At 38.7% G+C, this 24,653-nt stretch overlaps 1 protein-coding gene and 1 pseudogene across 2 annotated transcripts in view; both read left to right on the top strand.

Annotated features, from left to right (window-relative positions):
* The window catches only part of L2HGDH (L-2-hydroxyglutarate dehydrogenase), a 48,307-nt gene extending 23,939 nt beyond the window's left edge, over positions 1–24,368 (top strand). Inside the window, exons 5-10 of one of the 2 annotated variants that reach the window (XM_001926818.5) lie at positions 729–891; positions 2,474–2,508; positions 10,631–10,798; positions 12,363–12,520; positions 14,331–14,462; positions 22,314–24,368. In XM_001926818.5, coding sequence (XP_001926853.1) covers positions 729–891; positions 2,474–2,508; positions 10,631–10,798; positions 12,363–12,520; positions 14,331–14,462; positions 22,314–22,509 — 852 coding nt within the window. In that variant the 3' untranslated portion in view covers positions 22,510–24,368. Of the gene's footprint in view, positions 1–728; positions 892–2,473; positions 2,509–10,630; positions 10,799–12,362; positions 12,521–14,330; positions 14,463–22,284 lie in introns of both variants that reach the window. The other variant, XM_021101450.1, reaches the window with a different exon arrangement.
* On the top strand, positions 3,147–8,382 carry LOC102160041 (annotated as a pseudogene).

The following is a 24,653-nucleotide window of genomic DNA, read 5'->3' as shown; positions in this document are numbered from 1 at the left end:
GAATTTGACTCAGAATCAAATATGAATCAGAATCACATTTGGTGAGGAATAAATAAAACTGAAAAACTCATTGTATGTGGCACAAATAAACCTATCTATAAAACACCAACACACTCACAGACATAGAGAATAGACTTATGGTTGCCAAGGGGGAGGGAGAGGGAGTGGGATGGACTGGGAGTTTGGTGTTAGTAGATGCAAGCTATTACATTTAGAATGGATAAACAATGAGGTCCTACTGTATAGCACTGGGAATTATATCCAGTCTCCTGGGATAGATCATGATGGAAAATCATATTTAAAAAATATATATATATATATGTATGAGTCACTTTGCTGTAAAGCAGAAATTGGCACATTGCAAATCGATTATACTTTAATAAAAGTATTTTTAAAAACACCTCATTGTAGCAGCTGGAAGAGCCTAGCAAAATTAACTCCTCTAAGGAGGAAAATTGTTTTCTAACTGTAGAGGGTTTCTTATTTAGCTAGTATTATTTCTTTTATCTGTTAGACAAATTGTATCTTTATGCAATATCAAATTTAGGCACTGAATGGAGCAAGCTTTCATTTTTCTTTAAGACTATCATGTTTGCCAGAAAAGGCTAATGTGTGTTATCCATCAATATAAATAGTAAACAGATTCAGCCAAAAATCAAATTTATTGAACAATCTATCCTCAGTGATTTTAATTGTATTGTCTTGACTTTTCCACAACCCTGTCCTAGGGTCTAATGGCTATTGATTGTCCATATACTGGCATTGTGGACTATCGGCAGGTGGCTTTGTCATTTGCCCAGGATTTCCAAGAAGCAGGTGGCTCTGTTTTGACCAGTTTTGAAGTAGAAGATATTGAAATGGCTAAAGAAAGCCCTTCAAGACATAAAGATGGTAAGCTTTCCTTGTTTTTCTTTTGAATATTTGAATTGACTTCTTTTTTTCTTTTTTTTCTTTTTTTCTTTTTTTTGGTCTTTTTAGGGCCAGACCAATGGCATATGGAAGTTCCCAGGCTAGGGGTCAAATTGGAGCTGCAGCTGCTGGCCTACACTACAGCCATAGCATGGCAACACCATATCCTTAACCCACTGAGCAAGGCCAGGATCAAACCAGAATCCTCATGCATACTGCTCGGGTTTGTTAACCACTGAGCCACAGCAGGAACTCCAAGTCGACTTCTGAAAAAACGGGACTGTTTTTTGGCTAGGGTAGTGCTGATAAGAGGGCCACCAGGAGCTAGACTAGAGAAGGGTGCAAAGTGGGAGGCAGGTGCAGAAGGGCTGAAGGTGAGACTGAACATAGGAGAACTGGGACTGCTAGTGAGTCTTGTGCTGATAGAATCAGGTCCTGGTGGGACACTTCTGACTGGTGCTACAACCCCAAGGCTGTTCATGGCAAAGTAGCCTCCAAACACTTCCCTATCCAGTGGGTTAGAGTCAGAATCCCTTGGGGATGCTCATTAAAAAATACCTGTTATGCAGCAGGTTATGGCATTGTCTCTGCGGCAGCGCAGGTTCAGTCCCTGGCCTGGGAACGTCCATATGCCACAGGTACAGCAAAAAAAAAAAAAAAATGCAGATTTTAGCATCACCCATCTTACTGAATCAAACTGTGTGGCTATAGGACATGACTCAGCCATTCTGAACTACCATACCCCCATATGCCTGTACTTAGAGTGCGTTTTGTTTTGCTTTGGGGACAATTTTTTTTTTTTTTTTAAACCAAATGAATTAGTTTGTAAGCCTTAGATTTCCTACTGGGAACTTTGAGGAGGGGAAAAAAATAGTGCTCAGTTCATTCTTCATAACACATTTTTTAAGAGATCTGGGCTATCTGAGTCATTCTCCCAGAGTCCTTCTAAATTCTAAGATGAGCAAAATTGTTAAATAATTGAGATTAAGTAGGTAGCATAATCAATCAAATTTATAAGCAAGTAGAATATATTACTTACTGCTGTCTATATGCTTTATAGGTCCTTGAGATCCCATGTGTCTGATTGGAAACTAATTTTATAAATGGTTTATTATTGGAAATTTTGTGTTGTCATAACTCTTGCCTCTCTACACAACCAAGTATCTGCAAGGATTCATGTAACTAACACTTGGACAACAAGTGCCATAGCTTTAGTCTATGGAAAAATACATAATGATTTATGATGATCCATCCTACAACATGTTTTCTAGGATTGCAGTTCAGAGAAAAGTGGGACTGCCTGTGTTAGAGCTGATATGGGGAATGTTTTATAAGCGGAGATTAAATGAATTAAAAGAAAATACGCTAAAAAAACATGCCAGAGTTTTATATATTGTCAGATATGACCTAGTTCAATCTTGTTACTTGGTAAAAAGCTTTAGAATGAAAAGTGGGGGGCAATCATGTCACAGAAGACAATCCTTTAAATTTATTACTAGTATAATATTGCAATTAATAGAGGCATTTTTTCCTAACCGTAATTATTTCACTAATTTTCTTTCAGGGATGAAATACCCGATTGTTATAAGGAATACTAAGGTAAAGATTCTTAAGCAAAACTACTTTCAGCTACTTTACTGTCATTTTGTCTTCTTTCTTAAGAAGTTGAATTAACCATAGTTTTGTATATTATGTCACTGAATGAAGTTTGTCTAATGTAAATGTTATTTTGCGAGAAATTCTTTAAGGTTAATGGAACAACTTTCATTCTAAGAGGGTTTCAACTTGGAAATGTCTTCATAAAATGATTGTGGCAGCAAAGAATAGGACTGCAAGCACTTGGAGTAATAAAAATGGATAGATGTCTTATTGCTCCGTCTACTTCTCTACATTAACTTATTAACTCTAGTAATTAGAAGACTTTGTGGGGCAGGGGGGAACAGGTTGTGCAGAGAGAGGTGGACTGCTTTCCTTTATTGTCTCATAGTCTAAAACAAGAATTATTGAATGGCATAGAGACATTACATTAGCTCTGTGTTCACTGAACCATTAGAGTCTAGTCCAGAGTGTGGTGGTGTTTAATGAGTGTGGTAGAATTTATTATAAGAATTAGGCCTTACACAATTTTGAAAGGATCTGGGGAAGTTGATATATTGGAGGCATCTCCAGCCAGTCTGAGAAGCCCAGTGTGTCCAGCTGCTGAAGTGGGGCTGCAAACAGGAAGCTTATGAGGAGATATGGGGAGCTCTTGCTTCTCTCCATACCCAAGTGTGGGCTGGGGCAGCACTTGGTTAGTGGCGGTCAGTAGTTAGGAAGCGAGCTGAATATGGAACCATAATTTACCTGGCAGTGAGTGTTTGTCACTTCATTGGACTAGTATGACCTTCAGAGAACAGTGTCTGCTGCTTTACTTCTGTCTGCCAAAATCATATGCACTTCCTGTTTGGTCAGCTTTAAGGTGGAACCATATTTGGGAAGCATTATTCCCAGCTTAACCAAGTTGACACAGTATAACCCTCTGCAATCTATCCCTTTTCAACCTGGCATCCATTCACACCTCTTGTAACTGCATTTAACTTCCAAATAAAGACAATAGAAAAATTATGCTTCCATCCACAAGGTATGACAAATCTTTCATACACCCGAAGGGGTGCTTACTCTCTGAAGAAGATACGAAGTCCACGTTATTGATCATTAATGTTCCTTTCTTTCCTAGCTGAGTCATACTCTCCCTTGGAGATCCTATAACTTAAATTCTGAGATATGAGTTAACCACTATTTAAGCATCTTATATTAAATCAGTAGTTTTCAACTGGAGGTGATTTTGCCCCCTAGGAGACACTTGGCAATGCCTGGAGATAATTTTATTGTCACAACTGATGGGAGCAGGCAGTGCTCCTGGCCTTTGGTGGGTAGGTGCCAGGGATGCTGATAAACATCCTACAATGCAAGAGACAGGCCCCTGCAACAAAGAGGTATCTGGCCCAAATGTCAATAGTCCTGAAGTTGAGAAACCCTGTGTTAATTAATGGGGACATGACAGAGACGGGTGTGCTGGTGGTCTTGGGCTGCCGTAACAGAGTGCCATAGTGTGGGTGACTTGAACTACAGAAATTTAGTTTTTCACAGTTCTAGAAATCTAAGATCAAGATACCATCAGGGTTGGTTTCTAGTGAGGTCTCTCTTCTCGGCTTTGTGGATGACTGCCTTTTCCCTCTGCCCTCATAGGTATGTACACATGCAGAGAAAGGGCAGGAGAGAGCAATCCCTGGTATCTCTTTTTCCTATAAGGTCACCAGCCCTATTAGATTAGGGCTCCACTTTTGTGACCTCATTTAACCTTAATTACCTTCCTAAAGGCTCTGTCTCCAAATACATTCTCATTGGGAGTTAGGGCTTCAATGTGTGAATTTGGGAAGGACACAATTCAGTCCATAACAATGAGGATAAAGAAAGAATTGGGTAATATATAGACAAGTATATTTATTTCAAAGTAAGGAGGACGTACTGATAGCTACTACACTCTTCATTTCTGTCAATCATGTGGTCATAGCTGATATTTATAATTTACTTCTTCCACTACTCATTCCATAGTCCCTTTGCCCTTGGCAGGCATCTCAGCTGGTCATGGTTCCTAGTCTGGTGGGGTAACTCAGACTTTCTTTCCTGAACTGTCTGTGCCATTAGCATCCCTGCCTGTTTGGGGCTGTGGTAGTTTCCATTAACTTTTATAATAATACATGGGTCTACAAATAACAAATGCTGGAGAGGGTGTGGAGAAAAGGGAACCCTTCTGCACTGTTGGTGGTGATGTAAATTGGTACAACCACTGTGGAAAACAGTATGGCGATACCTTAGAAAACTATACATAGAACTACTATATGACTCAGCAATCCCACTCCTGGGCATATATCTGGACAAAACTTTCCTTGAAAAAGACACGTGCACCTGCATGTTCACTGCAGCACTATTCACAATAGCCAAGACATGGAAACAGCCTAAATGTCCATTGACAGATTATTGAATCAGGAAGATGTGGTATATATATACACAATGGAATACTACTTAGCTATAAAAAGAATAAAATAATGCCATGTACAGCAACATGGATGGAACTAGAGACTCTTATACTGAGTGAAGTAAGTCAGAAAGAGAAAGACAAATACTATATGATATCACTTATGTCTGGAATCTAATACACGGCACAAATGAACCTTTCCACAGAAAAGAAAATCATGGACTTGGAGAATAGACTTGTGGTTGCTGAGGTGAAGGGAGTGGAATGAATTGGAAACTTGGGGTTAATAGGTACAGACTATTGCCTTTGGAATGGATAAGCAATGAGATCCCGCTGTATAGCACTGGCAACTATGTCTAGTCACTTACAATGGAGCATGATAATGTGAGAAAAAAGATTGTAACCTGTATGTGTAACTGGGTCACCATGCTGTACAGTAGAAAAGTGGCAGAACACTGTAAACCAGGCATAATGAAAAAATAAAATAAAATAAATAAATAATACTTGGGGAAACTAAGATGTATCTTGGGAGAACTGCATTCCAGACATGCTCCTTTTCCTCATCCCCACGCCTTCTGTGTGCTAGCAACTCCATTTCTCCTTGTGAGTCAGGACCCCATTTGGTATAGTAATCCCGTCTCCTATTGATTCACAGGTAAGAGGAACCCCAAATAGTCAGGTGTGTCCATATCAATTTCCAGCTTAATGGAACCATTGCTTATTCTCTACTGGAAGCATTTCCCCCTTGGGAACTATAACCTCTAGACCATCAGAGCCGAAAGTTGGAGGGATAGGAAACAAAAGTTTCACTAGTGGATTATTGTAACAGTAAGGAGCTACTCATATTTCTTCTTCTTGATTTCTAGCCCTGTGAATCCTGTCAATGGGAGAAACAACCCCATAGATTAGTCACTGGTTTAGAGCATGTAGAGAACCCTAGAAGACATTGTTCCAGCCCTGTAGATGTTGCCAGGCAGCTAGTGCTTTTATTGGATCTTCAAAAGCCCATTCTACTTTTTGGTCACCCAGCAGCTTCGGGATGGTGAGGAAAATGGTAAAATCAGTGCATTCCACAAGCATGAACCTATTGTTACACTTCATTTCCTGTAAAATAAATTCTCTGGTCAGAAGTAATGCTTCTGGTAAAATACAGTAAGAGTGAATAAGGCATCCCATAAGTTCGTGGATGGCAGTTTTCACAGAAACATTGTAGGCAGGAAAGACAGATGTATATGCAGAGCAAGTCTGTTCCAGTAAGGACTGAATGCTGCCTTTTGTTTTTAATTGAAGTGGTCCAGGGACCATATGAGTGGCTCTGTTGATCTGTGCTCTTGGCAGATTGAGCATTCAGCAGTGGCTGTAAACAGATCAGCTCTAGTCAGTCCATGTTGCTGAACTTTCTTACTGCCATAACCATTTTGTTCATGAGGCCATCAGGTGAGGACAGAGGTGCCCGGGGAAAGAGGCTAGCTAATATCCACAGAGCAGGTCATCCTGTCTACTGATTATTAAAATCTTCCTCTTCCACGATCACTCTGCCATGAGCATTCACATGAAACTCAGATATCTTTCTTATCTGAGCCTCTTTGGAGAGGTCCATTCACATGTCTTTTCTCCAGAGCTCCTTTTTCTGACCATCCAGCCAAAGCATTAAGTCACTGCACATGAAGCAGTGTAGATCCACCCCTCTAGCCATCCCTTCTTCTAGGGGGGATAACCAAGTATGACATTCAGAGTTCTGCCCACTGGGAAGGTTTCCTTTCACCACAGTCCTTCAGGCCACTCTTGAGTGCAGATCTGGTGCTATAGCCATTAGAAGTGCCAGAATGTTGTGCAGAACCATTTGTAAACCAGGCTTGATTTTTTTTCTTCTTGGTCAGCTGATCATAGAGAATGTTCATGGGGCAGTTTGAGAGGAGGAGGTCATTTAGCAGGAGTAGAGGACATGGGGATCTGAGCCACTTTTATGTGCCTGCAGGACCATACAACCCTAATCTTGAATATTCTATTTCTTTTGGATGACAGAGTGCTTTGTGTACACACCCAGTTTTGCAGCTTGGTGTCTCAGACAATACCTGGTTCATTATGAGTAGTTCACATGGTAACTTGGTGACCTGTAGTCAAGTGTTGAGTCAAAGGCAGAAGCACTTTCTCAAAAGGAGGATAATTACCTCCAGAGGGTGGTATGACTTTCTTCCCAAATCCTAAGGTTTTGTGCTGTGATTCCACCTATAGGGACCTATCAGAGTCTCCATAAAACATTGCTGTTGGCCACACACTTTGATTATCATCAGAGCTGCTGGGTCACCTAGCAGAGCAACCAGGTCTCCATTCAAAAAAGCATTAAAAAGCAGAATGGTCAGTAGCGGTGGAAGTGCAGACCTGGTGGGGAGGGGCAGCAGTGTGAAAAAACAATTGAGGTGAAGAGTAAATCCTGTGAAGCTGATGTCTCCAGTGACTTTAGAAAGAAAAAAAAATTGAAACTCATTATAAGCTTTCTCTGCCTGAAGATCTATCACTTCTGAAACTTCTGTAAAGAATTTGATCCTGGGAAGGCAGCTGATTTCAGCTGGCCTGGGCTTCTGCAAGGCCTGGGCTTCGATTAGTGAGTGGGCCTTTACAATACTCTTGCTAGAAAATATAATGAACAAAAAATCAGCAAGCCTGATTTTAACTTTCACTGGAGATTTTACTGTGACCCTCCTGAGTTCCAGACCACTAATATTGGAGCTAAGAAAACTCTGTTCCCCATGTATTTCAGGGAGTCTCCTGATGAACTTCCTGTATATTTTTGTATAGATGAAGCAAGGAAAAATTGTGTAATTGGTCAAAATGGAGATAAAGTGTTTGCTGCAGTCAAATTATTATTGATGAAAAAACTTAAGTAACAGATAAAAAGAAAACTAGTCTCTTGAAAAATATAGATGAAAAGCTTAAGGAAGTAGCCAGAGAACTGGATTACTCATTGGAACAAAGAACCATGAAGCTGAAACATGGAGATAAAACCATAACAGACTTCATGGTGCAGGCTTGGTTGTCCCAGTAGATTAAAACGATATTGGATATAAAGAGCTCTCTAAAACAGATACCAACTTCAAGAGAATTTTCCAGACAATTATTTAAGCACCAAGTCACGAGGAGAGATTAAACCTTTTGCTCATTCAAGAAATAATGACTTTTGTGGAGTTTGTTAGTGATGAATGTGACTAGGGGAGGGGCTTAAGTAGCAATGGGCTTCTCTTGGTACGGTTCGGATTATTTTCATAAAGTTGCTGGCCACTTTCACTTTGTGCATGTACTCTGTCGAAGAGAAATCCCTTTGTAGAAATTATTGAAGATTATCTGTCGAACAAAAGTAAAGAGAATATAGACCAACTTGTAGCATGAGTGAGAGTTGGCTTTCTTTGGTGTACATTATTTTAAAGTATTAGCATTAAACCTGTGATTTTTTTCTTTTTAAGGAATACCTAAAATAAACTGATGGAAACATTTACTAAAAACTTTTATAAAGCTAAAAAAAAAAAAAAAAAAGGACTGAAAGCCTGTTTCTGCCCCTGCCCTCATCTAAGGAATATTTTCACTAGAGTATGGCAAGGTATGCAGGGGCCTATGGGAAACCATTGGATACATATTTAACTCACAGTTGCTATAGTTGCTTTTTATTTTGGCATTTTCCCCTTCGTACAGTTAAATAATCGAATTTTAAATTTTGAGTCAACTTACCAAGTTGAATATGCTTTTATGACAGGTTAAAAGGAATTTTTAAGATAAACTTTTGGGAGAGGATTGCAAACTAAAGATTTATAGATTGCATATGGGGAAAGTATTTTTCACTTATGAAATGGCAATAGAGATACATAGTTTATTTTTGAAGAAATTATGATTGAACAAATATATCACTCATTGGAAATTCAAAATTTCCGTTTTGGACATGAAATTAATGTGCTGCTGAATTTATTGTTTCATGGATAGCATAAACTAATTTCAGAGACTTATGACAGTTTTTTTTTTTTTTTTTTTTTTTTTTTTTTTTTTTTTTGTCTTTTGTCTTTTTAGGGCTGCACCTTTGGCATATGGAGGTTCCCAGGCTGGGGGTTGAATCTGAGCTGTAGCCACTGGCCTATGCCACAGCCACAGCAATGTAGGATCCAAGCCACATCTGCAACCTACTCCACAGCTCATGGCAACACCAGGTCCCTAACCCACTGAGCGAGGCCAGGAAGTGAACCTGCGTCCTCATGGATGCTATTCAGGTTCTTTAACTGCTGAGCCATGACAGAAACTCCTTGTGACAAATTTTAATCATTTCTTTCTTTGAAACTATTCTTTGAGTTTTTAAAATAGAACTTCTTGGTTATTGCATTTTGGTACCATTCTACAAATACTCTTATCTTAACATTTATTGTGAGGCTTTTCTTCATTTTATGTTCCAAGAACAGAAGAATTGCTGGCCTCTCAAGCAGGAACTGGTAGATTTATATCACAAAAAAATACTTCTTGTATTTCCGGTATATAACTCTAGATGAACAGGAAAGATATTAAACACCTTAGAAGAAGGCATTTTTGTTTTTGTTGACATAGTCCTTTTGACTTCAAGTGTTTTAAAAACTTTCATGGGTTAGTCTAGCTAATTTGAATTCACTACAATGAAGTTTCATCTGATTTTTGCCAGAGGATGACTTGTATAACTCTTGAAAAGAGGCTTACCTTTGTAGGTAGGCAAAAATAGGATGCGTACAGAGACAGAATAAGGCTGAATCAGAAAGGGCTAGAGAGAAAGAGAACATTGAGGCAGGTGAAAACGCCAAGACTTCAGAAACAGGTCCTCTGGGAAGGAAATCTAGGAACAAGAAATTACCTGGAGCAAGAGGTGTTTGTTGTTTACTGTAGAAGAAATAAAGTGATAGAAATTAGAGTATGGTAGTGAATTAGGGTTAAGTGAAATTATTTAGGAAATAGAATTGCAAATTGGTTAAACTTGGCAGGATAAAGCTAAAAATATATAGATGATAATCACAAAATAAAATTTTGGGGAAAACACAGCAGCCTAAGATTAACAGTGTCCTAAGTCATTAAAGCAAACCTTGACTCCAGTGTGTGTTCTCAGTAAATGTGGATTGAATGGATGAGTTTTCAAAAATAGCCTCAGTTTGAATAGTAGATAATGATCAGGAAGGCGGAATTGGTTGTTGGGTAGATTACAGTTGGAATTGAGCAAGATTACTGAGTGTGAAGCAACCTAAGAGTAACAGGATAGTTACTCCTAGATAAGACAGGAGAAGCTGTCTGAAATACCAAGGAGGCCAGCATGGTTGGGGGCTACCTAAGTTGAGTTTGCTTCTTCATGCCACAAGTAGTTAAGAAGTTCCATGCTCAGTCTTACTAAAATAGGTGAGTGTGTGTGTGTGTGTGTGTGTGTGTGTGTGTGTGTGTGTGTGTCCTGTTAGAGATCCTTGCTAGGTCAACCACTGTATCTCTAGGTTAAAGTACACAATTTAAGGTAACATCCTCTTGTGTGGCACGATCCTAAGTATCTAGCTGCCATCTAAATGCTTGAGAATTTACTTCGCTGATATTTGTATTTAATTTCCTCTTTTAAAAGGAATAAAAAGAAAACAAAAATCCGCATCTGTACCCTTACCATCTTTTCTATCCCTTTTCTTTCTTTTTCCCACAAGTAACACTTCTTTTCCCTTGCACTAGGGAGAGGAGGTTCGTTGTCAGTATGTTGTGACATGTGCAGGACTTTACTCGGACCGTATTTCAGAGCTGAGTGGCTGCAATCCCAATCCTCGAATTGTACCATTCCGGGGAGATTACCTGCTCTTGAAACCAGAAAAACGTTATCTTGTAAAAGGAAATATTTATCCGGTAGGTAATGATACTTCTGCCTTCTCAAGATGGTTGTGGGCAAAAAGGGAATGAAACAAAAACTTTTCCTGGGGCTAGACGTAAGAGATACTTTCATATGATAAAACTTATATGTGGAGTCTAATAAAAATGATACAAAAGAACTTATTTATAGTTCAGAAACAGGAGTTCCCCTTGTGGCTCAGCGGATAATGAACCCGACTAATATCCATGAGGATATGATTTCAATCCCTAGCCTCACTCAGTGGGTTAAGGATCCAGGGTTGCCATGAGCTGCAATGTAGTTGGCACAGACACCTTGGATCTGGTGTTGCTGTGGCTGTGGTATAGGCTGGCACCTGCAGTTCCAGTTCTACCCCTGGCCTGGGAACTTCCATATGCTGCAGCTGCAGCCCACCCCCCAAAAAACCCAGAAGCAAACTCACAGATTTTGAAATCAAACTTATGATTACCAAAGGAGAAACCATAGTGGGGAGGGATAAGTTGGGAGGGTGGAGTTAACACACACACACTACTGTATATAAAATAGATAACTAACCAGGACCTACTGTATAGCACAGGGAAATCTACTCAACATTCTAGTCAGTATTCTCCATAATCTTCTCAACCTATATGGAGAAACAGAATGGATATATGTATATGTATAACTGATTCACTTTGCTGTATACCTGAAACTAACACAGCATTGTAAGTCAAATATACTCCAATAAAGTTTATTTAAAAAAGAAGAGACGTTTTGAAGAGCTTTTGGTGTAAACATTTCACCTGTTTCTTTTGTGGTTAAGTCCCTAACTCTTTATTCTGATAACATAGTCATTAAATTATAATTACTTGCCCACAAGTACATGAAGGCTTGAGTGCACCATGGGAAGGTCTGTCAGAAAGAACCCAATTCTTCCTTCTCTCTGGTGAAAGGGGTACTCGTAAGAGAACTTTCCCTTATATCATGCCCAGATCCCAGCCTTCTTTCTCAGTTCACTGTCTGTAAGTGCAGAAAACTAAAGAGATGTGGCCACTCTTTAGCTTCATGGAAAAGAAGACAGGGCCACGTCAATGAAAAGTTCATTTTTTGTTCTGGAACTACTAGGTTGAAGTACCAATATTCAGCTATTTAGTATTTTTCACCTTGCCAAAACCTACATTTCATCTGCTTCACCCTGTTACATTCCCACTTTACAAAAGCCTGAGCTATGAAGGTGTTTTTTTCTGGCAGTTCTGATTTTACTTGTCAGCCACATATGTCTCTAGTTGGGGGGAGGGTGGAGGGTGGAGGGTGGGCAGAGGTAGGAAATAAATAACCTGAAGTAGGACAGTTTTTTTTTTTTTCTTTACTCAGAAGGAGGAATAGATGGGACAATGCATTAGTGTCATAGCATCAGGTTTCCTGTGTGGTATTTCTAGGCAGAAGCATGTAAATAGAAAAGTATATCTGAGTTCAGATCAAAAGTAATGCAAATTAAATGCATGGGAAGAAAGTGTTTTATGTTGCAGTTGAGTATTGGCATATGTAATTAAATGCAGTATGAAATGGGGCTAATAGTTCTTTGCTGTGTTAAATCCATAGGTCCCCGATAGCCGATTTCCTTTCCTAGGAGTTCACTTCACACCAAGGATGGATGGCAGTATTTGGCTAGGGCCGAATGCAGTTCTTGCCTTTAAACGCGAGGGCTACAGACCCTTTGACTTCAGTGCCAGAGATATTATGGATATAATTCTCAAGAGGTAATTTTATTTCCTTAAAAAAATGATTTTATGTGCTTATATTTTTAATATGGGAAATTTTTTCTTTCTTAATATTCTGTTTAATGGGCACATCCTCAAGTTTGTAATTGATATATTGGTTTTTTTAATTAATCCAAATTAAGAGCTTTGTGGAATAAACCTAGCATTTTAACTACTTCAAGACAATTTTGATGAGCCAGGGTGATGTCTTGGTTAAAAAGAACAAGACCAAGAGCCAAGAGTGATCACACATCTGACAATCCAAATCTTGTTTTGATAACCTTCTAGTTGAGTTTGAAAAAAAAAAAGTCAGTAGTTTACTTTAATATGATTATTTCAGGCCAGTCACCATGATTGTGAAAACCTCTGGAGAAACTGCTGATAACTAAAGTTACTTCCTTTTGTAAAAAACTAAAATACTATTTTGTTCACCTGGAGTGCAGATTGTTTGCTATTTTAAAGAAATGAGGGGAGCTCCTTCTGTGGTGCAGTGGGTAAAGAATCTGACTCCAACGGCTTGGGTCACTGTGGAGGTACAGGTTTGATCCCTGGCCTGGCACACTGCGTTAAAGGATCCTGCATTTCCACAGTGGCAGCATAGGTCTCAGCTGTGGCTTGGAACGTACAGCCATTTAAAAAAAGGTGGGGGGGGGGCGTTCCAGAGTTCCTGTTGTGGCTCAGCGGAAACAAATCTGACTAGGAACCATGACGTTGCAGGTTCAATCCCTGGCCTTGCTCAGTGGGTTCAGGATCCAACATTGCCATGAGCTGTGGTGTAGGTCACAGATGTGGCTCAGATCTGGCATTGCTGTGGCTGTGGCGTAGGCTGGTGGCTACAGCTCCGATTAGACCCCTAGCCTGGGAGCCTCCATATACTGCAGGTGTGGCCCTAAAAGAACAAAAGACAAAAAAAAAAAAAAAAAAAAAAAAAGAAAGAAAAGAAAAAAAGGGGGAGGGGGTTCCCTTTGTGGTGCAGCGGAAGCAGTCCAAACTAGTATCCCTGAGGAAACGGGTTTGATCCCAGGCCTTGCTAGTGGGTTAAGGATCCGGCATTGCTGTGAGCTATGGCGCGGGTTGCAGACTTTGCTCAGATCTGGTGTTGCTGTGGCTGTGGTGTAGGCCAGCAGCTGTAGCTCTGATTCGACCCCTAGCCTGGGAACTTCCATATGCCACAGGTGGAGCCCTAAAAGAAAAAAAAAAAAATTAAAAAAAGAAAGAATGAAGTATTTTGTTCTTTTAGCAGTTTGTTTTCCAGAGGGTTTCACATCATCAAAATCACTAGAAAGCTTTTGAAGCTATACTTAGTTTCACCCTGTGCAGATTCTGAAACAGGTTTGGGATGGGGCTTCTGGCATGTGTGCTTGTGAAAACGCATATATACATAGGCCCTACAGAGTCCCATTGGAGAATCTCTTCTTACTAGAGTATCTTACCTCTGGCTGACTAAAGAAAAGTAGGCTAAGTGTCCCACATGTTTAATGCCCGGATTTAAAGATCGGTAATGCCTTTTAGGTGTGTTTTGAAAGCATGTACCATTGCATTAGAAAGCTTTGATGTTGGCAGGCTTTATTGAATCCTAGTTTGAAACCAGAATTCCCTGGGAATTTGAGTTTGAAAGATGTTTATTTGTGGAGTTGGAAGGAAGAAGTTTTCTTCTTACATTGGCCAAAATTTGATTTTCTTTTAATATGTGGTTTTTCTGACTTTACTAGATTTCTGTGCTGCTCCCCCAATCTAATAGTATAAAGTGTTTTATAATAAAATAAGGAATTCCCTTCTCTCATGGAGATTTTATTTTCTTTGTTTTTAGTGGCTTGATGAAACTGGTGTTCCAGAATTTTTCCTATGGAGTTAATGAAATGTACAAAGCTTGCTTTCTCAGTGCAACAGTGAAGCACCTTCAAAAGTTTATCCCTGAAATTACTATCAGTGACATACTTAGGTAAGGAAAATCTGTAAAGGTTGTCAGTACAGTCATGACCTGAGGGAACTTGGGAGGTGGTTCTAACTCGGCGACCCATAAGCATACTTTGAATCAGTGCGTCCACTGAGTATGTGCCCTCTCTCTCTCTCCCAATAAGTTGTTCATTCCCCTTGCAGCTAGGGCATTGCTGCACCATGGCCCTCAGTGCTTAAACTAAGCCCATTTATAATTATCTAGGGTACTTTACATCATTAAGCCGAAGTCTCCATTGCAGTTGTATTTTTTGTTTGTTTGTTTGTTTGTTTGGCTGAGGCATGCAGTGGCTTGGTGTGGGATCTCAGTTCCCAGACGAGGGGTTGAGTGTAGGCTGCAGTGAAAGCTCCTACCCCCAGGGAACTCCCCATTGTAGTTGTATCGTGATGCTACCTTCAACTTGGTGTCTGAAGGTAAAACATCACGCCTGAACTTTTTTTAAATCTCCCTGGTCACTTATTCTTGTGATTCCAAAGCCTTCAGACTTTAATTTTGTTTAAGATTATTGATCACCATGTTACCTAACTAGGTCATAAACACATTAAGACGCTATATTTTGATTGATTCTTAAAAGTTTTAGAAACATGGAGTTCCCGTTGTGGTTCAGTGGTTAACAAACTCAACTAGTATCCATGAGGACACAGGTTTGATCCCTGGCCTTGCTCAGTGGGTTAAGGATCTGGCATTGCCACGAGCTGTGGTGTAGGTCGAAGATGCGGCTTGGATCCTGCGTTGCTGTGGCTGTGATGTAGGCCGGCGGCTATAGCTCTGATTTGACCCCTAGTCTGGGAACCTCCATATGCCAAGGGTGCGGCCCTAAAAAAGACAAAAGACAAAAAAGTTTTAGAAACATGCTATACTAATCTGGCATCTTACCTTGCTTCCTTTATACTTCTTATGTTCTTTCCTGGGTCCTCTTCCACTGAAGGACTATTTGCAGAACCAAAATGGGAAATTGTATATGGTAACAAAGTGTAAGTCCTTGTTCCAGGGTGGGGAAAAGGAAGGATTACTTATATAAAAAAATTTTTTCTTGCAGATAAAAAATTTTCTGAACTTGATCTATGTATAGCTTGTCCTAAATACCACACAAGCAATTTTCTTTTCTCTGTGGTTATATTTCTAGGATTTCACCTTTTCCTCTGATCCAGGCATTGGTTAGACCTAATCAGCAGTAGTCTTTGAGATCCTCTCCTCCCTGAATTCATCCCTCTGTGAATCTCTAGAGCACTAAGTGTCTGTCTCCTCAGTAGCAGCTGCTGAACTTGCCTGGTATAAAATGTCAGCCGCTTGACTCTATCTGGGCAGAGGCCAGAATCACATCAGCTGTCTCCCTCAGGGAGCGTCCTGGTCTAAATCTGACTCTCACGTATCTTTCTCAGACCAGCCTCTTTGAATCCTTAGAAGGACTTTTAAAACCCAGCTCATGTTTTTACTCTTATTTCTCTACCCCTCTACTCACTTTCTAAAATGGAAGGTATAAAAATATCTAGGCTTTATGTTCTTTCACTCACCTATAAATAAAGGCTTTTGTGTTGTCAGTGGTCTGCTTTAGCAGACTTGTTATGTTTAATGTCTGAAAATAGATTGGTCAAATCTAATGTCTGTTATTACTACTAATTTCCTTAGAAAACACAGTAGGTGGGCATAGTGAATTCTGCAGTGAATTCACTACCCAGATTTGATTACCACCCTTTTGTAGAAGCCTGAGGAAAACTCTTTAGATCATTGAATTTCATATGGTAGAACTGGATGTGGGGTTTCTGGGTTTTGGTGAATACTCTTTTTTCTGGGTGAAAGGATATGAATTTCAGTTACCAGTTTCAATTACATGTAGTAGAAAAGGGCATATGGCACTGTAGGCAGGTGCCTTTGGGGACAGATTCTACCCAATCACAGATGAGTTTCTCTCTGGAGACAGAGAAGCCGAACACATTCAGCAATTCCATTCGATCCCTATAGCTATTAAATGCAGGAAATTTAAAAAAAAGGAAGTTTAGAAGTTGTGCTCGATACCATTTATACAAGTTTCAGCAATACCACATATTTTTATGGCTTGCACATGTAATTGAAAATAAAAACAGAACTGGGAATGAGAGGCACTTAATTGAGGAGAATGGTTCTCTCCAGGGAGAGAAGAGATGAGAATCCAGAGAGTGTGACAGGGGTTTCTATCAGATCTGTAATGCTTTATTTTTTAAGCTGCTTGGTAAGAAAATTGGTAAAAAATTCATTTTATTATTCTCTGTATACTAATACTAATATTCTCTGCTATATGCCTAGAATCTTAGATAATAAAAATAATAATAAGATCAATAGGCTTGCCCACATTTTAAAGCCCAAGTCCTACCTATCTTGCAACCAGTGTAGTAACACCATAAACGCTCTATTATTAATATTGGGGCAGAGCATGTTAAGCAATTATAGAGAGTAAAAAAGAACCAAAGCAGCACTTTTAGTGGGGTGTTTAGCTCAGAATGGTGTCCTTTAATAGCAGTAACCACTAAAGGGAAACCAGCTTGACTTCTTATTGCCTAGCCAGAGCATCTTGAGCAATAACTTACTGGCAAATATTACATTGGAATGTAAAGTTATAACCTGTCAAATATATGTATTAGGTGTATAAACTTATCATTATTAAATGTCATTATTTATTGATTTGTTCTGTGCTTAATTTTTGACATGATCATATAGCAGAATTTTGTATCTGTTAGCATTATACAGATGTAAAACACGAAGACATATATGCCAAAATCCCCCTTTTTCCCCGCACTTCATTTGAAAATATCTTGGGGGAATTCCTATTGAAATTTTCATCATAAGTGATAGCTAAAGATTGCACTATGTCATTGTGAAACACAAGGGTGAAAGCCCAACAGTTCTGCAATAAAGGTGATCTAGACTCTTTTGCAAAAAAATGTTTCTTAGTCTTGGTACTGTTGACATTTGGGGCCAAATAATTCTTTGTTGTAGGGGACTGTCCAGTTCACTGTAGGATGTTCTTCCCTAGTATGACAACCAAAAATGTCTCCAGACATTGCCATGTCCTCTAGGGGGCAAAATCTCCCCTGATTGAGAGCCACTGGTGTAGAGAATTTGATAACCCTCACACTAAAAAATAGTAAGAGAGTCTGGAAAAAATATGATAAAAATCCTTTGAAATTCTTATAGCTGAGAGTACAAGAAAGTAAAGGCATCCCAGAAATGAAAACAAAGAGGAAATTGAAAACCCAGGTACTAAGAAGCATTAGTACTGATGCTGACCTGAAAGGGTGGGGAGAATTTTCTGATTTTGATGTAAATATAACTGAGTTTTATTTTTAATTGATATGTGATTTACATGCAATAAAACATGTAGATCTTAATTGCTCAGTGAATTTTTGACAATTGTATAAACTCATGTATCCACTATGCAAATCAAAATATCAAACATTAGGGACTTTTTTTTTTTTTAATTTTATGGTCACACCCACAGCATATGGAAGTTCCGAGGCCAGAGATTGAATCTGAGCCATAGCTGCAACCTATGCAGCAGCTGTGGCAATGCCAGATCCTTTAACCCACTGTGCTGGGCCAAGGATCAAACCCACACCTCCACAGCAACCCAAGCTGCTACAGTCAGATTCTTAACCCACTGTGCCATGGCAGGAACTCCAGGACTTACATTGTAATTGCCACTCAAGTGCTGGTGGGTCTGTAAAAGGTAAAAAGTTGGAACTGAGATCCCTTTGTAAAACCAGGGACTCTGGAAGGGCTATGTCCTCAGTGAAAAGTCTATTCAAAAAATTTTCCTAAAAATCTAGAACCCTGGACCTGCCCTCATAAGTATGTGGAGTTTGAGTTTGTACCACCAGTTTGATAGGGACTTTAAGCTGAGAAATTAACTTAAAATGTAGATCCAGTCTTGTTTGGATCCTGCTTCAAACTAACACTTCTCCCTCTCACTCACTTTAAACAGATTAGAGAGAGTAAAAATCAGGGTAATTTGAAGATTTGAATAACACAGTTAAAACACTTATGTTATTTAATGGAGGCATAAAACTCTCCCCCCACCCCCTGCCCCGTCCCCGTTACTGAATAGTCGTGTAATTTAAACCCTCCCAAGATGTTTGCAAAGGCTCAAAATGATCTACGCCTTAAACCAAATTGTCAACACAGTTAAAAAACTGGACATAGAAAAATCATGTTCTCTATTGAAGTTCAGTTTGGTTGAATATTAGTAACAAAAATACCCTTCCTGTGCATTTGGAAATTGAGATGGAATGGTTGGCTTGCCCTGTATCACCACTCCCAATTTAAATATGCTCATGTGACTTCTATTTTTAGATTAACAATAGATCCCATGGTGAGTTTTATAAAATGCCCTAAATTATCCTGTTTGGAACTGGCCAACGGTGTCTGTTGTAGCCTGTCATAGCTGTTTTCCAGCCCGAAGGATAATATATGTACCACAGAATTACATAGCAGTAAGTACAGCACTTCTCAGATGAATGAATGCCATTAGTTAACATATTCACCTGTTGTTTCTAGATGTATTTAAGGGTCTAGGGTGTGCATTCCCATTAAATTTAGCTACAAATATGGCAAAATACAAATAGCAATAAATGGTTAAATATAGCCGAATTCACGGATATTAAATTAGCTGAATCATTTGTTCTTTTAGCTGTTAAAATAGAATTTAGGAGTTTCTGCTGTGGCGCAGTGATCGGCAACATCTTTGGAGCACTGTGACACGGATTCAATGATTCAATCCCTCACCTCCGTGCAGTGGGGTAAGGGTCCAGCGGTGCTGCAGCATGCTATAGGTCGCAACTCCAGCTTGGATCTGATCCCTGGCCCAGGAACTCCATATGCCGTGGGGCAGCCAAAAATAAATAAATAAATAAATAAAATTTAAAAGAATTTAAACAGTTAAAAATTTCTAGCCCTATTGAATACTTCCTATGTATAAGGCACAAATCTAGACATGGGGGCAAAGTTAGGGGTGTTATACAAGATTGAGTCCTGGCCCTCAAGATGTTTAGGGCTTATCTTACCTGAAATTTTGCATTATAGTCTTCATCTCAAGCTGAGGTATTCTGAGGGAGAATGCCTATGTGTATTCATGCAAAGAAAACCCCTAGAGTTGCATTTAGTGCTGAAAAAATGGGGAACATGAAGAATTTGATAGTTTAAACATTTCATGTTAAAAGTTACTTTAGTTTGAACTAAAGTGAGATCCTTAGAAAAACTTAATATTGTATATTGTTTTTTACAGTTTGGATTATAGGTTTTGAATACTGGGACAGGAGTGTAGAGGACATTGGGAACATAGTTGGTGTTTGTAAGAGGAATAAATAAGTACAGACACATCTTTAACTGTAGTTCATCAGCATCCATTTGCTTAGAAGGAGTAAGGAGAATGTACTGCTAAACCTCTGCAGAGAGGAAAATTTTTATTTTGCACACTCAACGTCAGTGGCTAGTCATGCCAGTGTGTATCCCCTACATATTGGCCTTCTGCCAGATAAAATGAGAGGGACAAGAATACTTGTGGAGATGATCACAACTCATAGAGATGCAGCAACAGGAATGTTGCCCAGGAAGAGAGGAGGAAGGCTGCTTTGGCCAGTTGAGAGAAGCTACAGATAGGGAGTATACAAAATGGACCACACACTGGCTGAAAGGCTGTAATACGTATCTTTACCCTAAGGAATTTCAGCTTCAGTCCCATTCTGTCTTTTTGTGTTATAGGTATTGGGTTTGATTCTTACTTGGAAATCCTTAGAGCTCAAAAATCTGTCCAGATTCCCTGCAAACTTCTATAAACAGATTACTTACCTTTAGGATGGAAACTTTCATCCTTGTTGTAATTCTTATTTGTCTCTCTATAGCTATGTAACTTCCAGCAAGTTACTTAATCCCTCTATTTTCTTTGCTGTTAAATATAAACTAATATCACCCTCTTAGAATTGTTGTAAGGATTAAATGAGAGAATACCTAGCATGGAGTAAGCACTTGGTAAAAAAAATAGCTGTTGTTGTGGATCTCTCCTCAGCCTGGCTGAAGTCTCATATTTCATATTTTTCTTTGTATCTTCCTCAAGGATGTATGTACATTGGCCCAGAATCAATTTAAAAAATGTTTAATATTGTTACTTGATTTCTTGAGTCTTGGTTGTGTGTATAAGGCAACTGTTTTCAAACTGGGTTTTCTTGAATAAATAGTTTCAGTGGAGGTGCTTTGGGACTCCAAAAATATCTGTTCAGATTTCATCTGTAAACTTTAACTATTTTAAAAACTAAAAAACAAAACAAAACAAACAAACAAAAAAACACCTAATTTTTAAACTCAGGTTTACAAAACAGAACTTTTAGTATTAAAGGCTCTTACTGTATTAACATGCTATTATTAACATGCTATCATTTTTGTGCTTTTCCTGTCATCTCTGTTTAATTAATTGAAGGTTATCTTCATATTGAAGGCAAAATTCTTAAAAATAAAAAACTACAAAAGAATTTACTGGAGTTCCCGTTGTGGCTCAGTGGTTAACTAAATCCGACTAGGAACCATGAGGTTGCAGGTTCGATCCCTGGCCTTGCTCAGTGGGTTAAGGATCCGGCGTTGCCATAAGCTGTGGTTAGGTAGCAGACGCAGCTTGGATCCTGTGTTGCTGTGGCTGTGGCGTAGGCCAGTGGCTACAGCTCTGATTGGACCCCTAGCCTGGGTACCTCCACATGCCTCGGGAGCGGCCCAAGAAATGGCAAAAAAGACAAAAAAAAAAAAAAAAAAAGAATTTACTGCTATTTGCAAATATTTTTCTCCATAAATGTTAATAGTGTACAACCAAAACAAAACACAAAAATAGATAGAATTCTGTAGCAGATATAGGAATGCAATTGAAACACATAATTCTCGGAGTTCCCGTCGTGGCGCAGTGGTTAACGAATCCGACTAGGAACCATGAGGTTGTGGGTTCGGTCCCTGCCCCTTGCTCAGTGGGTTAACGATCCGGCGTTGCTGTGAGCTGTGGCGTTGCCGTGAGCTGTGATGTAGGTTGCAGACGCGGCTCGGATCCTGCGTTGCTGTGGCTCTGGTGTAGGCCGGTGGCTACAGCTCCGATTCAACCCCTAGCCTGGGAACCTCCATATGCCGCGGGAGCGGCCCAAGAAATAGCAACAACAACAACAACAAAAAGACAAAAGACAAAAAAAAAAAAAAAAAAAAGAAACACATAACTCTTGCTTTCCTTGTTTTGTATTAATCAGAAAGAACCTTATTATTTCCATTGATTGATTTTATAATACATTCACTTTATAAATTTAAATTAAAATACATGATTCTGATTAAATACAGATTTATCTACTACTTCAGAATAAACCCATTTGTGTATTCAGTGATAAGCATTTATTAGCACCATTATGGGACAGGCATTATGCTCTAGGCTAAGGATTTAAGTTTGACAAGCTACAGCTGACAGCCTTTGTTTAAACACAAACTTACTAGGTTTTCACATAATTGTGCATTTAGAAGCATGAAGGCTTTATTGCTTTAACAATACTTTGAGGAGTTCCCACTCTGGCACAATGGAATCAGCAGCGTCTCTGCAGTCCAGGGTACAGGTTCGATCCCTGGTGTGGCACAGTGGGTTAGAGGATCTGGCATCACTGCAGTTGTGGCATAGATCATAACTACAGTGTGGGTTGCAACTTCCGCTTGGATCTGATCCCCGGCCTGGGAACTCCATACGCTTCAGGGCAGCCAAAAAAAGAAAAAAACAATACTTTGAAACCACTGACACATATGTCCAATGTCTTGTCTCTTCCAGTCAGATGATTGCCACTCTTGCTTTTGCAGAGGTCCAGCTGGAGTACGAGCCCAAGCCCTGGATAGAGATGGAAATCTCATAGAAGATTTTGTATTTGATGGAGGAGTTGGGGATATTGGAAATCGCATTCTTCATGTGAGAAATGCACCTTCTCCTGCTGCCACTTCTTCCCTTGCAATTTCTGGAATGATTGCAGATGAAGTGCAACAAAGATTTAAACTGTAAATAATGAAAGGAACTAGGTATGCATCTTATTCTCCACATTCAGTAATAAGAATGTACCAATTGCATTCTTTAAGAAAGATTATTTAAAAATATCATTTTTAGGTATATCATTTAGATAACCACTCAATTTTTAAAGTGATGTAAAGTGAAAGTAATAATTTTTTTAAATCCATGCTCTTTTAAAAGATACAGTTGTTATCTGTCCTGAATTCCTGATTTTGTTAATGGCTTGTCCTCACCAACCATGAGCCAGACATTTGGCTTTTTTGGAATTTCTGGGAGTGACAGTATGAAAAAGTGATTATTCCCTTAATGTTTTGGCTTTGTAATATCTAAGCCTTTTTGTCTTTCCTATACAAGAAAATAGATTATATTGTAGATTACAGACCTCCTTTTAATTTTGAAGAGTTTTAGAAAAGCTCACATTATTTAGAGCAACAACTTCTGTATTTGGGAATTTAAAATTCTTCATTTAAAAAATACATGAAATTTAATATCTTGAAGTAGTTTAAGATTCTATCTTATCTGTATTTGTAAAAAATTAACTTTGCAAAAGGAACTCAAAAGCCTTTATTATTCCCAGTTTCTTTAAAACTGACTTGGTCTGGTGTCATCACTAAATCTAAATAGCTGTCCACTATGAGTGCTTTGCCTATTCTCTAGTCCTCGGTGGTTGAGAAACTAAAAGAACTTAGAATCCTGACACTGACATACAGAATGCTGTAAATTAAAATAGCATTTAACTCTTATATCTCTGTTCTTCAGTTACACCAACATTCTCACATGTTGGCCAAGATCACTAATGATTCATGCCTACTTGATTTTTCTAGAATCCTATAGATGTTTATGAGGCTATTTCTTCATTTTGGGGAAATACCTAATTTTGAGGCATTCACTTTTGTAAACCGCAAAAGTGCCTTACAGTCATGTGTACTTCACTAATATTTTAAATTTTTGCCCAGTGCCATACTGTATACTATGTATTCTGTGTGTGTGTGTCTGTGTGTGTGTGTGTGTGTATGTGGTATATGTTGAAATGATTCTTGAAATTTAGAATGTGGGAAAATAGAAACACAGATGAACATGTAATAGAATACAGGGAAACTTATTACAGAACCATCATTTAGGTAAGTCACTTTCATCTATTCCCTCACATATACTCTCTCTGAATTACTCATTCTTCCACTCTTCATTTTTTTCTTCTTTTCTCTCACCTCTCCAAAAATGTGTGACGGATGAGTTAGAAAGATGTGCATTTTGGCTAATGTGAAAACTTTCCTATTTTCCTCCTTTTCACTTCAAGCCTTTGTGATTACAGTGATTGAGCTACCTCATCAATTAATTTGAAAGGCTACACATCATGAGCTCATGTTCAAGAATAGCACATCCCAGGTAAATAGACTAGGCAGTTATTTGACACTTGGGATGAGCATTATACTGAAAGCCGTTAGAAAACAAGCCCTAATGGTTCTTCATAACAACTGATTCCTCCAAGAAATATGACACACAGGGTATTTTTCTGTTTCATTATAAGGTTATTCAGAGATTGGAAATATACAATTCTCTATTTCATCAGCATTAAGACTGCATATATGATAAGCTGTGAAAGACTGCAATTACAAAGATAATTGTCTTAATTAAAGCAACCCTCATTCCATTTGGGTCTTTATTATATTTCCCAAAAATACAAGTGAAAAAATTATTGCAAGTGTTTTAAATGTGTCGATTATTCTTTTTGTAAAACATTTTGTATTTATGTCAGTAAGGTTTTGTTGTGGAATAGTGATATACTATTTAAAAGTTTTGTGTATTTCTGAGAGAGAAAAAAATGTATACTAATATTAAAATATTTAATGAGCCTTGGTGTTTTGAACATAATTTTTAGTCTCATAAACTCTGATTCAAATAAGTTTTATGTGTGAAACATGAACTGTCATAGGCTTTAGATAGCAAACAATCAAAAAAAAAAAACCCTTGTACTTGCATATAATATAAAAATGAGGTAGAATAGTTTATATTAGGGGTAAAAAGTGGAGCACTTTCTTACCTACAAGAATGGCTTTCCATTTGGTAATGGCAATATCTGGCTGACCTCAGTGTCATTTTCATACCCCAGAGCATGAGGGAACATTATTTCTGTTCCA

The sequence above is a fragment of the Sus scrofa genome, chromosome 1, assembly GCF_000003025.6.
Source record: "Sus scrofa isolate TJ Tabasco breed Duroc chromosome 1, Sscrofa11.1, whole genome shotgun sequence".
In the NCBI taxonomy this organism is placed as follows: domain Eukaryota; kingdom Metazoa; phylum Chordata; class Mammalia; order Artiodactyla; family Suidae; genus Sus; species Sus scrofa.
The sequence above is the reverse complement of the archived record's forward strand: the minus strand, read 5'-3'. Positions and strand labels throughout refer to the sequence as shown.